We start from the raw sequence: 15,341 nt of genomic DNA, 5'->3' as shown, positions 1-15,341 counted from the left end.
GGTCCCCCAGGATGACGCTGTTTTAGAGGTCCTGGCTCCCAGGATGATGCTGTTTTAGAGGTCCCGGTCCCCCAGGATGACGCTGTTTTAGAGGTCCCGGCCCCCCAGGATTATGCTGTTTTAAAGGTCCTGGCTCCCAGGATGACGCCTTTAGAGGTCCCAGTCCCCCAGGATGACGCTGTTTTAGAGGTCCTGGCCCCCTAGGACCTCTATGACTCTGTTTTAGACATCCTGTCACACACTCTCGGAGTCCTCGCTAAAGCACGTGGTCACCTTAGAGGTGGTGTTTGGGGGTTTTGGAAATGGTCAGCATCATTCAATGTCACACTGAGGCAGAGTGGCTGGCGTGGCCCTCCCTGCCTTCCAGTGAGGAAACCACATCTCATGGCTTGAACTCAGCCTCTTGTCCGACCCGGAGCTGTCTCACCGTTTGCCCGGGACATCCGTGCCCCTCCTGACCTGCCTCTGCTTCTTTCCGCAGCATCGTCGAGTGCCAGGGCCTCCCCATCGTGAACGGGCAGTGTGACCCTTACGCCACCGTGACGCTGGCGGGGCCCTTTAGGCAAGTTGCCTCACACCTCAGGGTTTCTGTCCTGGTCCTGGGGAGGCTGGGGGCTGGCTCTGACATCACGAGGCCGCTGCCTCATTTGGGAGGAGGCAGAAGGATGCACTTTTGAGATAGAAGATGTGATTTTTACTTCCTTTGTTTTCTTTATTGCTCTAAAGTTGCTTTGTAGAAAACGAACCCGTCGTGCTCATCACACTGGGTATTTTTGGCTCAGTCAGTGTTCCTCATTTGCATACCATCTGGAGCTGGAGACAAACAGAAATATTTATAAAATAAATAAAGGCAATAAGTGACTTGTGCATTTGAGAGCTCAGTTTTATAGCCGAGAGACTTGGAATCAGCAGCGTTGCTTTAATCCCAGTCCCTTCTCTCTCGATAACAGATCGGAAGCAAAGAAGACAAAAGTGAAGAGGAAGACCAACAACCCCCAGTTCGATGAAGTGTTTTATTTTGAGGTTGGTGTCTTAGGGGGTGAATGTCAAGTGGACACTCTGTGCCTGTGACACATTGGCAAAAAGTCTGGATCAGAACCATCTCAGTCTCTTTCCTCTGGAAGTTCCTTCCGGAGAGGAGGGAGCCCAGTGGGCCGGCCCTGGGGACTGGACCCATGGCCCCCAGGACTTTCCCTCCCCTCCCGAGAGAGAAAGCCTTTCCTTGTCTCCCAAACTGGCCCAGATTTGAGTTAAAAGATGACAAATTAATGCTTTCCAAATTACCAGGACTTTGGGGTTTTTTGTTGTGTTTTTGCCTGCTCTGCCCGAGTGTCCCTGGGTGGGCAGAAGTCTTGTTCCAGTGGAAATAGGCAAGTTTTCAAAGCAAAGGGGGTAAAGGATTCAGACCCAGAGAGCCTCTGAGAACGTGAAGCACCAAAATCTGGGAAAAGGAGGGTGCAAGAGCTATCCCTGGTGGAGCAGGACCCACCACGCGGTTTTAGGACAGCCCCACCTCATGGAGTGGGGACCTGCGTGTGTCCGGCGTGGTTTTAGAACGGCCCCACCTCATGGAGTGGGAACCTGCGTGTGTCCGGCGTGGTTTTGGGACGGCCCCACCTCGTGGAGTGGGAACCTGCGTGTGTCCGGCGTGGTTTTGGGACGGCCCCACCTCGTGGAGTGGGGACCTGCGTGTGTCCGGCGTGGTTTTAGAACGGCCCCACCTCGTGGAGTGGGGACCTGCGTGTGTCCGGCGTGGTTTTAGAACGGCCCCACCTCGTGGAGTGGGGACCTGTGTGTGTCCGGCGTGGTTTTAGAACGGCCCCACCTTGTGGAGTGGGGATCTACGTGTGACCGGCATGGTTTTGGGACGGCCCCACCTTGTAGAGTGGGGACCTGCGTGTGCTTGGGATGGCCACATTCATGGAGTGGGGACCTGCATGTGGCTGGCGTGGTTTGGGGATGGCCGTACCTCGTGGAGTGGGGACCTGTAATGGCCGGCATGGTTTCCGGACAGCGGAACCTCACGTGGAGTGGGGACCTGCTGTGTGGCCGGCATGGTTTTGGGACGGCTATGTGCAGGGCTATTCCTTGTGGAGTAGGGGACCTGTAATGGCCGGCATGGTTTCCGGACAGCGGAACCTCACGTGGAGTGGGGACCTGCTGTGTGGCCGGCGTGGTTTTGGGATGGCTATGTGCAGGGCTGTTCCTTGTGGAGTAGGGACCTACGTGTGGCCGCATGGTTTGGGGGCCACTGTGTGCAGGGCCGTTAGGCAGATGCTTTTCTCATCCGCAAACGTTCCTGTGCAAGGGCCTGTGAGGATGGATGAGGCCTCTGTGGCAGGAGCGTGGCCAGTCAGGCCTGCAGGGTCGGGCAGGCTCTCTAGAGCCATGAAGGCTGACTGGGACTCACAAGCATGCAGCTCTGGGGGTCCATAGGAGAAAGGGGCTCCAACAGGCCCTACAGGCAGAGGTGGGAACTTGGTGACTGAAGCTGGGGCCAGGCTTTCAGGGCCGTCGTGAGGAGGGCTTTGGAGGTGGGATCTGTTTTCAGTCAGACGGAAGCCCTCACTGATAGGCGGAGAAGATGGTTTTGCTGGAGCAAGAGAGGCAGGGTGGGCCTGTTGGAGGGGCAGGAGGCCTGTAGCACGGACCAAGTTCCAGATGGCAGGTCCCTGCTTGGGGAGGAGGCATCACCTCCACCTTTATGAGATCGGGAAGTGGGGGAAAGCAAATTTGAGGACAGAAGTGTATAGGTCAGGAAGGAGGAGGCGTCTGGAGCCCTCAAGCAAAGCAGAGCACTGTCTCTCCATGGTCTTCACCTGAGATCACCAATCAGGAAGTGTAAGCTCAGAGCTTAGGCAGTCTTAGCAGCATGATGTTGCTGTGAAACCTTGCATCAGAACTTCGAGCTGAGAGCTCCTGAGCCCACATCCCCGCTGAGCCCTGGAGAAGGCAGAGTAGGGAGGGAGGCCGGGCAGGAGAGAGCCGTCCTCGTAAACACGGGTGGCCTGGTGCGTAGCTGATGGTGTTTAAATCGGAACTCGAGGTGGTGCCAGCCTGTGAGTAGGCCTCCTGCTGGGCTGCACGGGCCCTGCTGGCTGGCGAGGTGTCTCGGAGCCTCAACCCTTCACGTCTCCACTCCCTTTCTGTTCTGAGGGACCCACGGTGCTGAGGCGCCAGGAGGAAGGCAGCAACATCTTCGCCTTTCCAGAGTGCTGGGGTCTGGTGGGGGCTGGCTGGGTTCAGGCACTGCAGGCCTCACGCTTTTCACTTCCTGTTGGAAAATGGAACCTGGAGGTAGGGCCATGGAAGTGCAGCTCTGGCTTTGTCTCCACGGCGGAGGGTAGAGAGCCCAGAGCAGGTGCTAGCAAGGGGCTCTTAGGTTCCCAGAGCCCAGCACCCATCAGTAGCTGCTTGGAGGGTCTGGCCGTGGCTGTGAACAGCTTTGGGCAGGTCCTCCCTAGGGGCACTGTGAATGGGAGATGCTGGCACTCAGGAAGCCAGGCCTGAATCCTGAATCACGCCTGGTGCCTTCCCGGTTGTGCGCCTTGAGTGGCACGTGGGTGAGCGCAGAGGTTAGGCGGCTGGGGGCTTGCGTCCGCGTGGAGACCCCTGCCGGGCGAAGCGCAGTCTCAGCACTTTCTCTCTCTCTCTGGCTCCAGGTGACCCGACCCTGTAGCTACAGCAAGAAGTCCCACTTTGACTTCGAGGAGGAAGATGTGGACAAGCTTGAAATCAGGTGAGTGAGAAAACCTGGCTCTGCATTCCCCTCTTGGCAGGTTGCACCCAAGCTCCTCGGCTCTTTTGTGTTTTGTTTCTAAATATAGGCGCATAGATAGAAATGAATTTCCGTTTTCTTGGTAATTTTCACAACAGGATGTTAGAACTTGTGGCTGAAACAAGAGCAGGCAGACACCAGGTGGGCAAACCTGGAGTTACGACTCAGCTTGCAATACCTGCTAAGAGGCAAGGCCAAAGGTCCACATCCCACGGGCCCACAAGGCTTCGTCCACCTGGACCGGCAGGGGCTGGAGCCGTTCTTAGGATTTTGTTCTAAGCTCTCTGCCCTCCGTGGGTGTGGTCCACACTCAGAGGTCGCAGGGCCTGGCATGCTGGCACAGCACCAGGCCCTCACAGAGTGGGACCCACTGCTGAGGCTCTCGGTGGGCGGCACCTGGGAAGACCCTGTACCAAGTGAAATGCTGGGGTCCAGGGTTCACGTTTACTGCGTGTGGTCATAGAACCTGTGTCTTCAGCCTTTGCCTATGGAGCCCCCTACTGCACTTCCCTTTCCTGGCTCCTCAGTGCCTCCCACGGGAAACGGGGGACTCACCTGTGAGTTCACGCAGGTCAGGACATGATCGCAGGCCCAGGATTTAGAGAGCTCCACAATATGGCTGATTCAGAGTCCTAGGGAAGGCGGGCCCCAGAATGTGCCCTTCCTGAACCCTGCTGGGTTCCCGCCTCCCAATAAAAGCAAGCTGGACTCCTGTTTCTTTTGGAACGCAGCCTCTGTTCCCTCAGTATCAGCAAATGCCTCCAGCCCCTATGAAGAAGCAGATGAGCCTCCCCTGAAGCCCCCAAATCTTTATGTGTTAGACAGAGAGAAGTAAGGAAATGGCTCCCTCCTGACCCCAGCTGACCCTGAGACCTTGAACCTGGGATGTCCGAGCCTGAGATGCACCTGAGCCTGGGATGCCCCCAATCCTGGGAGGCCCCTGAGCCTGGGATGCCCCTAAGCCTGGGATGTCCCCGAGCCTGGGATGCCCCCGAGCCTGGGATGTTCCCGAGCCTGGGTTGTCCCTGAGCCCACAATGCCCCTGAGCCTGCGATGCACCTGCTTTCTTTAGGTCGTTTCGGAGAATGTGCTGGCCATCACTTCCTAGTCACACTGCCTCCCAGGGGCTGGCACCACCCCCGGGGGACCCTGACTCCAGAAGCTCAGGGTAATGGGACACTTGAAGCCAGTGTGTGGCTCAGGCCCTGTGGCTGTCAGGAGGCCTGGTGCTGTGGTTGAGAACTATAGGTTCTCCCATGGGACAGGGTTGGAATGTCCCTGATGTGGTGGGTCAGATCCGCCTCCTGTGGGTCAGGTCCTGAACTGTAGGAATGTCCCCGAGGTGGACAGTCAGATCCGCCTCCTGTGGGTCTGGTTGTGAACTGTAGGAATGTCCCCAAGGTAGTGGGTCACATCCGCCTCCCGTGGGTCAGATCCTGAACTGTAGGAATGTCCCTGACTTGGACAGTCAGATCCACCTCCCGTGGGTCAGGTCCTGAACTGTAGGAATGTCCTCGAGGTGGTGGGTCAGATCCGCCTCCCGTGGGTAAGGTCCTGAACTATAGGAATGTACCCGAGGTGGTGGGTCAGATCTGCCTCCTGTGGGTCAGGTCCTGAGCTGTAGGAATGTCCACAAGGTGGTGGGTCAGATCTGCCTCCTGTGGGTCAGGCCCTGAACTGTAGGAATATCCCTGAGGTGGTGGGTCAGGTCCTGAACTGTAGGAATGTCCCTGACATGGACAGTCAGATCTGCCTCCCGTGGGGTCAGGTCCTGAACTGTAGGAATTTCCCGGACGTGGTGGGTCAGATCTGCCTCCTGTGGGTCAGGTCCTGAACTGTAGGAATGTCCCCGAGGTGGTGGGTCAGACCTGCCTCCTCTGGGTCAGGTCCTGAACTTTAGGAATGTCCCCGAGGTGGTGGGTCAGATCTGCCTCCCGTGGGTCAGGTCCTGAGCTGTAGGAATGTCCACAAGGTGGTGGGTCAGATCTGCCTTCCGTGGGTCAGGTCCTGAACTGTAGGAATGTCCCTGACGTGGACAGTCAGATCCACCTCCCTTGGGTCAGGTCCTGAACTGTAGGAATTTCCCAGACGTGGTGGGTCAGATCTGTCTCCCGTGGGTCAGGTCCTGAACTATAGGAATGTCCCCGAGGTGGTGGGTCAGATCCACCTCCCCTGGGGTCAGGTCCTGAACTATAGGAATGTCCCAGACGTGGTGGGTCAGATCCGCCTCCCGTGGGTCAGGGTCCTGTGGAATGAGAGCGTCCATTGGGAATATGGCAGCTGCCCTGGTGTCCCAGCCCCGCATCAAGTCTTGGATGCTCTGAGGTCCCGTGTGCCCCCTGCTCTGCTTCTCTCCCTTCTTGCTTTAAGTCCTAAGGGAGGGTCCTCTCCACCGATTCTCAGGGTTTGAGCTCCATTTTTTAATGTTTTGGCCTAAACCTTAGTTTCCAGTGCTTCACGGTACTGAGCCAGGGGCCCCGAGACCCTGGGCCGGGTGTCCGAGGCTTCACGGTACCAAGCCAGGGGCCCCGAGACCCTGGGCCGGGCGTCCGAGGCTTCATGGTACCGAGCCAGGGGCCCCGAGACCCTGGGCCAGGTGTCCGAGGGAGGCCTGCTGGACCTGCCTCCCCAGGGACTCACAGAAAAGAAAGAAGAACCATCGCTGTTTTCTATTCACACCAAGCTTTGAATTCAGGAACGAAGTCCTAGTCATTAAATTTTTTAAAAGCATCCAAAACATGTTTTCAATATTTCTCTTATTAAAGGCAAATGCGCCTGCCTCGCCACTCAGAATGTTTCTAAAGTGTCCATGGGCAGATCGGGGGTTCCCTCGTGTTCCTTCTGAAAGTAACACGCTGTGGGCTCCTGTGTGACCTGCCAGCCTTCCCCAGCCCCAGTTGAGACTGCTCCTGTCAGACGGGCAGGGCCTCTGTGGTGCTGTTGCCCCGCAGAATTTGCAAGGGAAACAGAATGACCATTCTGGAATCTTCTCCCCCTGGGGGATGCCCCTGATGGCCACAGCGCGGTTAGGCCTGTGGGGTTTCAAACCCACGGGTGGGGCCGACTGCACATGACTGTGGGGTTTCAGTCATGTGGGTGGGGCCGGCCACACATGACTGTGGGGTTTCAGGCTCGTGGGTGAGTCCTGGCCACGAGGGACTGGGGTATCAGCCCTGTAGACTTATTACAGCTGCGGATGCTGTGTGTCTCTGTCCAGTAGAATTTCACGGCCCCAGGTCTGAGCGGACACACACCATCCTGCACTGGGACAGAGTTAGTGGGAGCCGCTGCCCTGTTAGATGTTAGCAGAGGCTCCACAGTGCTGGTCCTGGGCTGGTCCTTGAGATTCAGGGACTGTGCTGTGGTTCATGGCCACAGGTGGCCCAGCCACAGTTCTCCCTGCTGTGGTGTGCACAGCCCCTGAATCCATTTCATGTCCCAGGTCATGAGCAGTCAGTGGAGACAGGATTCTACATTCAGGGCCAGGGGCTTCACAATCACCGGGTTTTGTTTCAAGGCATGTTTTCATGTTGAAAGCAGAGAGTCCCTGGCTGTGGAGTTGGGCAGCCCGTCCTCCATGGGCACCGCCCTCTCTACACCCAATTTCTCCATCATTCCCTGTGCTGAGCCCTGCAGATGGAGGCTGCCAGGCCACATGCTGGGGTGGCACTAGAGGCACACGCCACAGGGCGCTGGCGGTCTTGCTTGCCTGCCATGCACAGGCTGCTTGTGCTGGGTCTGTTGTGGGCAAAGGGAACAAATGGTGCCGGAGCCAAGAGCGGCAGCAGCCACGTAGTTCCTGGGCGATGCAGGGATGCCCAGCTCCTTCCTGGCGTAGAGCCTGGGGTCATGTAACTTCCTCCGATCTAACAGCCTGGGCCTGCGTTCAGGCCCACGGCCTTCCGCCTTCCTCTTCCTGCCCATTCACCCCTGGGAGACACTCATCTTTATTCCAAAGCCACAGGCTGGTCTGGCATGTTTTAAACGTGCTCCGTGGGCCGATGTGTTTTAAATGCTCTGTGGGATGGTGTGGTTTTTTTCTGGTTTTTGTTTTATTTGTTTTCTGAGATGGAGTCTCGCTCTGTCACCCAGGCTGGAGTGCAGTGGTGTAATTTCGGCTCACTGCAACCTCCGCCTCCCAGGTTCAAGCGATTCTCCTGCCTCAGTGTCCCAAGTAGCTGGGATTACAGGCATGTACCACCATGCCGGGCTAATTTTTTGTATTTTTAGTAGAGATGGGGTTTCACTATGTTAGCCAGGATGGTCTTCATCCCCTGACCTTGTGATCTCCCCGCCCTGGCCTCCCAAAGTGCTGGACCGCAGGCGTGAGCCATCACACCTGGCCTAGCTGTCATGTTTTAAACATGCTCCATGTGCTGGCATGTTTTAGATGTGCTCCGTGGGCTGGCGTGTTTTAGATGTGCTCCATGGGCTGGCGTGTTTTAGACGTGCTCCGTGGGCTGAGCCTCGATGGAGACTCTGGAGAGGTGCAGCTGGCTCCACCCTGCTCCTTGGGGGACAGAGCATGGCTGGTAGTCTCTGCTCCACCCGGGCTGCTCATCATCGGCTAGAGCTGTACCAATGCCATTTTTCAGAGTCGACCTCTGGAATGCCAGTAACCTGAAGTTTGGAGACGAATTCCTGGGAGAACTAAGGATCCCGCTGAAAGTCCTGAGGCAGTCCAGCTCCTACGAGGCATGGTAAAGTGACATTGTACCTGCAGACTTCTGCATCTCTGAGAGCCACAGAAACACCTTTCTGAGCAGAAAGGCCCAGAGGTCGCGCATGCTGGTCCTCGACTGTGCCCGGCAGCCACCTGCTCTTACTTTGCATGTAGCTCTGACAAGCTCTAGCTTGATGAGTTTCTGCTCCACAGCAGAGGAGAAACTGCAGGCGAGGAGAGGCGACAGGGATCACACTGAGAAGAGACTCACGATGCTGGCACCTCAAAACAAGACAGGAAACGTGGGCAGAAGCAGCCCTGAGCCGCCAGCAGCTCATGGGGTCTGACCCGGGTGAAAGTGGGGCCCTAAGCCACCAGCAGCTCGTGGGGTCTGATTCCAGGTGAAAGTGGGGCCCTAAGCCATGAGCAGCTCGTGAGGTCTGACCCCAGGTGAAAGTGGAGATCCTAAGCCATGAACGGCTTGTGGGAGGGCCTCAGCCGCCAGTGCAGGGGCCCAGGACACACTCACGTCAGGTCCTGCCTTGCGGCTGCACTCCCACTCTTACTGTGGCTCCCAGCAGCACCTCCTCCTGAGGGTGCTTTGCAGGGTTCTTCACTCTACTCTGCACCTCTAGACCTCAGGGGTTGGCTCGGCCTCAGAACTCACCCCAGAGCACAACGTGTGCTGCTGCTTCCTGCCTTTCTTTCCTGTTTTCTCCAGGTGTTTGGTGTTTTGTGGGAAGGATCAGGCCATTGTTTCATTTTACCTCAAGTTCACGTGTGTCTGTTAGTGACACACGGCACCTGGGAGGCCTGGAGTCACGGGAGGCATGCACTCCCAGGTGTGACCGTGTGCTGGGGCCTCACGCCTCATGTGTCTCTCTGCCCTGCGTGTAAGGCCAGCTTTCCATCCATCTTCACTCTGTGAAAGCCTAAGCTGAGTTAGGCTCTTTCCAATGCTGAGCAGACTCCTGACCCTGGTAGCCAAGGCTGCCACGAAAGACCCCAGAGAGCCAGGGCTAATGCCTTAGACACAGCCTCTACCCACCTGAGAGCTTAGACTGCCTGGCCCCCAGGTCAGAGCAGAGAGGGGTCCTGGGTGAACACATGGGCTAGAGCCAAAGACGGAAGAGTGGCTGGGAGGAAAGTCCCCACAGTGACCACGTGCCCAGCTGGCCTGCTGGGCTCACCAGCCAAGGTCCCACCCCATGACACCAGAAGCCACTGCACACTTTGGTTGAAATAATTTCCATGTCCACCTGCTGCTGCCACTGTTGGTGTGGGTGTTCACAGTGATTACTGATGCTCCTGCAGTGGTTCCCAGATGCCTGTTCCCTCAGCGTCACATCCCCCACCCTGCCCCTTCCCCGTTTCCCCCACTTGACTCCTGGGTCTTTGGCTCCAACACTGGCCTCCTGGGGATCCCTGGTGACCAGCCCTTCTGGGGGTCTTCTGTGGGGACTTCCCGGGGGCTGCACTCTGGGGTCCTGCAGGGTCACCCTCCTGTCAGGGCGGCTTGAAGCAGGCAGCTGGGCTGCCCCAAGAGCTGCTCCTTGGTGACTGCAACCTCACACCGCGTGTCCCTCCCGCCCAGGTACTTCCTCCAGCCCCGGGACAACGGCAGCAAGAGCCTAAAGCCGGACGACCTGGGCTCCCTGCGGCTGAATGTGGTCTACACGGAAGACCACGTGTTTTCTTCTGACTATTATAGGCCTCTGCGGGACCTGCTGTTGAAGTCTGCGGACGTGGAGGTACTTGTCCACACCATGGCCTATGGGTGTGGGTGGAAGGTACCACTTGCCTGGGCCCCACCCCATACCCGGGCCCCACCCCAGAGGGCACCTCCACCCAAGGGGGCCTTTCCCACACCTCCCAGTCCGGCCTGTTTCTCACCTGGATGCCTGGACCCCTTTGCTGGGGGCACCGGTCCCTCTGTAGCTAGAGCTGTAGGAGCCTGGTGGGGCTGAGGACTCCCCACGTCATCTGAGGGGGACCCTGCCATCAGGGTCTCTCTGTTGCCTCAGGGGCCCTAGAACCAGCTGCATTTGGGGATTGCTGGGAGGAGGTGCAGACGTCCCTCCAAGGGCCCGGCCAAGCAGCGGCAAATGGGAAGTTTTGATGCTTTTGTGAAATGCGTGTGTTTCTGTCTTGGCAAAGAGGCATGTCTAATGTGTCTGGAAGTGAGACCCCAGCCAGGGTGAGAACAGGCCTCTGGAGTCCCACACCCCGGGCCACAGCACTGACCCTGCCCCTCCATGCAGCCTGTGTCAGCGTCCGCGGCCCACATCCTGGGTGAGGTTTGCCGGGAGAAGCAGGAGGCAGCGGTCCCGCTGGTGCGACTCTTCCTGCACTATGGCAGGGTGGTGCCCTTCATCAGTGCCATCGCCAGCGGGGAGGTGACGCGGACACAGTGAGTGCCTGCTCCGCCCATCCCACCCTGCCCTGGGAGAGCCACTGGGACCTGCTGGGGGGATGGCAAGGTTGTTGCCCAGAACCACATCCTGGTGCAGGGCTTGAGGAAAGTCGAGGGCCCCAGGCTGCCCCAGAAATCCTGTTGATTCAGGCTTGCTGTCACAGACCCCGGTTGATTTTTTTAAAGCCCCATTTGCCTTGGAAATCCCTGGGAGAGTGTGTGGGTGGGGAAGGGCGACGGCTCCCAGGGCTCCAGGACGGCTCAGGTCCCCTCCTGGGGGCACTTTGGGAGCCCACGAAAATAGGGCACCCCTTCCCTCAGGACCTGCTGAGCGCTGCTTCCCGACGCCCTGTTCTAGAAACTTCTGGCTGCATCTGCAGCCACTGTAGTTAGCAGGGGGTTTACTTCTCTGCTGGCCTCAGATGCTGCCAAGGTCTAGTGCACAATTCTCTGTGCAGGCACAGACCGCAGAGGGCGGGAGGGCGAAGGCCGGCCGGCTCCCTCTCAGCTGGCGGTCACGCGCACAGCCAGGCAGTTCCCTCTGGCCCTGTTGACATCGGACTGTTCCGTGGGCAGGTCTTGAGCATCTGGCCTGGCCGTGCTCCTGGTAAAACGTCAGGAAGCCGACTGATGGGCGTGTGCAGGCAGGTGCTGGGGCAAGGCTCTGTTCTGACCGCGCTTCCGCGTCCTGGGAGACAAACGCTGTCCCCACCGCCATTTCCCAGGGACCCCAACACCATCTTCCGAGGGAACTCACTGGCGTCCAAGTGCATTGATGAGACCATGAAGCTGGCAGGGATGCATTACCTGCACGTCACCCTGAAGCCTGCCATTGAGGAGGTGAGCGCAGGGCCCAGAGTCCTCAGCATCGCAGGGCGTGGGGAGGACCTCCCTCAGACGGAGAGCAGCATGCAGGGATCCAGCCGGGCAACAGTCAGGCTTGAGTGTCCGCCCCTCCGGGCTTGCTGCAAGGGTGCTGTTTCTTTCGCTTTAACTAGAGGATGTTCCCTGTGTGCTCAAGAACCTTCCAAATTCTCCCAAATTAAAACACCTACATGCAAGAAAAACCTGATTCTTCCCAGGGAGACCCTCTTTCTCCACATGCCCTGGGGTCCCTTGTGTCCAGGCCTGGCCGCGTGGCACGTTTGAGCTGAGCACCCAGCCCTCACCCGATCCTCTGATGCCTGCCGGGCTGTGCCCCCTGTTCATGAATGGCTTTGTAAATAGGCTCTTTGCCAATGTGAGAAAATTTAACAGTATCCTCCTTTGCTCTGTTCTCGAAATCCTGGCAGCATTTTGAAGTAAAAATATGATCAAAGTCTGGGGTGCACATCCCTTTCTGAGAAAGCCTGGTGCATCTGATCACAGCATGGATTGGCCCCGTGCCCGGCGTTTGTGCCTGACCTTTCGCTCGCCCCTTGGCAGCCGGTGACATGTGCCCTGACACACGCCCATGGTGGCCCCCTTGCAGCCGAGGCTCGGGGCTGATACCACCCCACCGTGGCCCTGCCTTCTGGCCGGCCTCACCATGCCTCTCTATGGCCGGGCTCAGGGAGCTGTTGCGGCAGTTTGTGAACGAGGCTCGGAGTCTACGTCTCAGCCGTGCCCGAGACCCCCTCCTTTCTCCCTGCCTGTGCCCCCAAAACCCACTCACAGAGCCCCATCTTAAACCTCTCCCCAGATATGCCAGAGCCACAAACCCTGTGAAATTGACCCTGTGAAGTTGAAAGACGGAGAAAACCTCGAAAACAACATGGTAGGTTTCGTTCATGAACAAACACAACCAAAGCCAGTCACCTGCTGGGGGTTTTTCAGCCGGGGGCTGCTGGGAAGCTCCGTCTCACCTGTGACCCCAGTGGGGTGGGAGCAGGATGGGACATGAGGATACCTGCTTCCCCCGCTGCAGTACACCAGCTGCACTGCTGGGAGGCCTTGGCCGCCACCTTTGGCCCAGCCTGCGCCCCCAGCTCTGCCTCCCCTGGGGGTCCAGCCTGCGCACAGGGCTCTGCCTCCCCTGGGGGGTCCCAGCCAGCTCTACTCCCCCTGGGGGTCTGGCCAGCTCTGCCTCCCCTGGGGATCCGGCCTCTGTGCTCAGCTCTGCCTCCTCTGAGGGGGTCCCAACCAGCTCTGCTTCCCCTGGGGGGTCCTGCCAGCTCTGCCTCCCCTGGTGTGATGGCTTCTGCCCCTCCCTGTTCCTGGGACAGGAGGGCCTCCCCATGCTGTCCCCGCAGCTGTGTCCTGCGTTTTAAAACAGCAAAACTCCCTGATGTTGAACTTTCCCAGCATGTGAGTCTCTTCACAGCACACTTCATGCGGAGCGTGGTGTTGGGGCATCTCTTATGTAAATGGAAGGACAGAGTTCTTACTTGGGGAGGAAAATTCTAGTGAGTTCCTTCCATTCCCCGCTCAAAGTCAGGGCAGAGAGGGGAGCCGGCGTGGGGCCCTGAAGAGGGCGTGGTGAATTTCACACATGAATCACCGCGGCTCCCAGCACCTATTTTGAGGGGTGGCTGTTCACACGCGTCTCGCTGCTATGGCTGCCCTGCACCCGCCCTCAGTCCCTCCTGACTCACCCCTCCCTGGGTGTGCCCTGGTACCAAACGTGCCCGCGAGCAGCCTCAGGAGTGGGTCCCAGTGCCACATCCTCTCGCAGGAGAACCTACGGCAGTACGTGGACCGCGTCTTCCACGCCATCACCGAGTCTGGGGTGAGCTGCCCAACCGTCATGTGTGACATCTTCTTCTCGCTCCGGGACGCGGCGGCCAAGCGCTTCCAGGGTGAGGCCCCCAACATGCTCATGCCACTGAGAAATGACTGCGGCCCGTGCAGGCTGACCCCCACCCAGGCTGAACACCCCCACCCCCACTGCTGAGAAACGGCCATGGCCCATGCACGCTGACCCCCACCCAGGCTGAACCCCCACCAGACTAGAGCCCCAGGATCGTGAATCCCAGTTCAGACGCTGGATTTTCCTGGGGTTTTGTGTCCGGGCCAGTGCTCCCCAGTTCACAACTGCAGGGGTCTCTAGGGCGCCCAGCCCTGGAGTTCACAGTAGTCTCAGGCAGGGCTGGCTGGGCTTAGTCGGGGTGGGAGGTGAATTTTCCTGGTATGGCACCCCCTCACACCTGGCCTTCCCAGTGGTTTATTTTTCTGGCTGACCCTGGTCGGGTGGGAAGTGAATTTTCCTGGTATGGTCCCCCACCCCGGTTTTCCCAGCAGTTTATTTTGGTGGCTGACCCTGGCAGGGCCCAGAGTGCTGTCAAGGCCTCTGTCTGCCCACGTCTTTGAGACAAGACCCCTGGGGGAGCTGCGCCTTCCTGGAACCCCCAAGCCAGGGATCCCCCAGGGACCTGGGCATCGGGCACCCAAACCCCACTTCCCAACCTTGCTGACCCATAGGGAGGAGCTGGGTGTCTGCAACCCCATCTCCCACAATGCTCAGGAGGTACGGCGACCCGGCCGGGACCTGGGCTCTGGCGCTGCTGAGAGGCTCAGCGAGGGCCTTGCCACCAGCTCCTCCCTCCCTTATGGATCCCGAGCCTGGGTCCCAGTGTGTCCTGTGACCTCGAGACAGCTGCAGACACCCCAGGGGGCCATGGCCCTGCAAAGCCATCCACGCTTCTGCATCCCCTCAGACAAATGCTGTCCCCGCTGCTGGTTCCCAGGACGTCAGGCAGCACATGACAAGGGGCACAGGGGTCCCGGGGAGGCCGTTCCCAAGCACATCCCAGTCCCAGGCCCACTTTGAACAAGGAGGAAGTAAAGAGATAAACACATCCTCTCGCTCAGATGAGCAGAGATCACTGCAGAATGAGTCTGTGACAGGCCAGGTACCAAAGGGGCTGTGCAGTGTTGTGGTGATGAGAGGTGGGGAGAGATAGAAACAGAGAGAGAGAGAGACAGATGGAGAGACAGAGAGAGAGAGACAGAGTGAGAGACAGAGTGAGAGACAGATGGAGAGACAGTCAGAGTGACAGTGACGGAGATACAGAGTGAGAGAGATAGACGGAGAGACTGAGAAAGAAGGAGCGAGGCAGACATGGTGGACAGAGATGCAGGACGGGCTGGACTTCCCTGTGGACCCTCCGGGGGCTGGGGCGTGATACCCCATGAGGCCACTGTGCCCCCGGGAAAGGGCAACCCCCCTCTGTCTCCCGCAGACGACCCGGACGTCAGGTACACCGCAGTGAGCAGCTTCATCTTCCTGAGGTTCTTTGCACCAGCCATTCTCTCCCCCAACCTCTTCCAGCTCACGCCGCACCACACGGTGAGTGACCAGCCAGGAACCGCGGCCTCCTGAGCTGTCCTGGGACGCTGGCCAGGGTCAGGGCATGTGTGTGGCTGCGGGGGCTGACTGTGTGGAGTGTGTGGAATGTGGAGTGTGTGGGGAGCAGGTGTGGAGTGCGTGGGGAATATGGAGTGCATGGGGAATGTGGGGTGCCTGTGGAGTGCGGGGTGCCTGTGGAGTGCGGGGTGCCTGTGGAGTG

General features: G+C 58.6%; 1 protein-coding gene across 5 annotated transcripts in view; it reads left to right on the top strand.

Annotated features, from left to right (window-relative positions):
* RASA3 (RAS p21 protein activator 3) overlaps nucleotides 1–15,341 on the top strand; it is a 124,575-nt gene that overhangs the window by 84,286 nt on the left and 24,948 nt on the right. For all 5 annotated transcript variants that reach the window (XM_032246337.1, XM_032246334.1, XM_032246336.1 and 2 more), the window contains 10 exons: nucleotides 482–562; nucleotides 951–1,023; nucleotides 3,663–3,739; nucleotides 8,374–8,478; nucleotides 10,036–10,192; nucleotides 10,703–10,851; nucleotides 11,580–11,694; nucleotides 12,536–12,610; nucleotides 13,508–13,631; nucleotides 15,015–15,121. In XM_032246337.1, the coding sequence (XP_032102228.1) occupies nucleotides 482–562; nucleotides 951–1,023; nucleotides 3,663–3,739; nucleotides 8,374–8,478; nucleotides 10,036–10,192; nucleotides 10,703–10,851; nucleotides 11,580–11,694; nucleotides 12,536–12,610; nucleotides 13,508–13,631; nucleotides 15,015–15,121 (1,063 nt within the window). The remainder of the gene's footprint in view (nucleotides 1–481; nucleotides 563–950; nucleotides 1,024–3,662; nucleotides 3,740–8,373; nucleotides 8,479–10,035; nucleotides 10,193–10,702; nucleotides 10,852–11,579; nucleotides 11,695–12,535; nucleotides 12,611–13,507; nucleotides 13,632–15,014; nucleotides 15,122–15,341) is intronic.

Source organism: Sapajus apella, unplaced genomic scaffold (genome assembly GCF_009761245.1).
Source record: "Sapajus apella isolate SASKATOON/1434 unplaced genomic scaffold, GSC_monkey_1.0 scaffold60, whole genome shotgun sequence".
Classification (NCBI taxonomy): Eukaryota; Metazoa; Chordata; class Mammalia; order Primates; family Cebidae; genus Sapajus; species Sapajus apella.
Note: the sequence above shows the minus strand (reverse complement) of the source record. Positions and strands in the feature narration are given on the sequence as shown.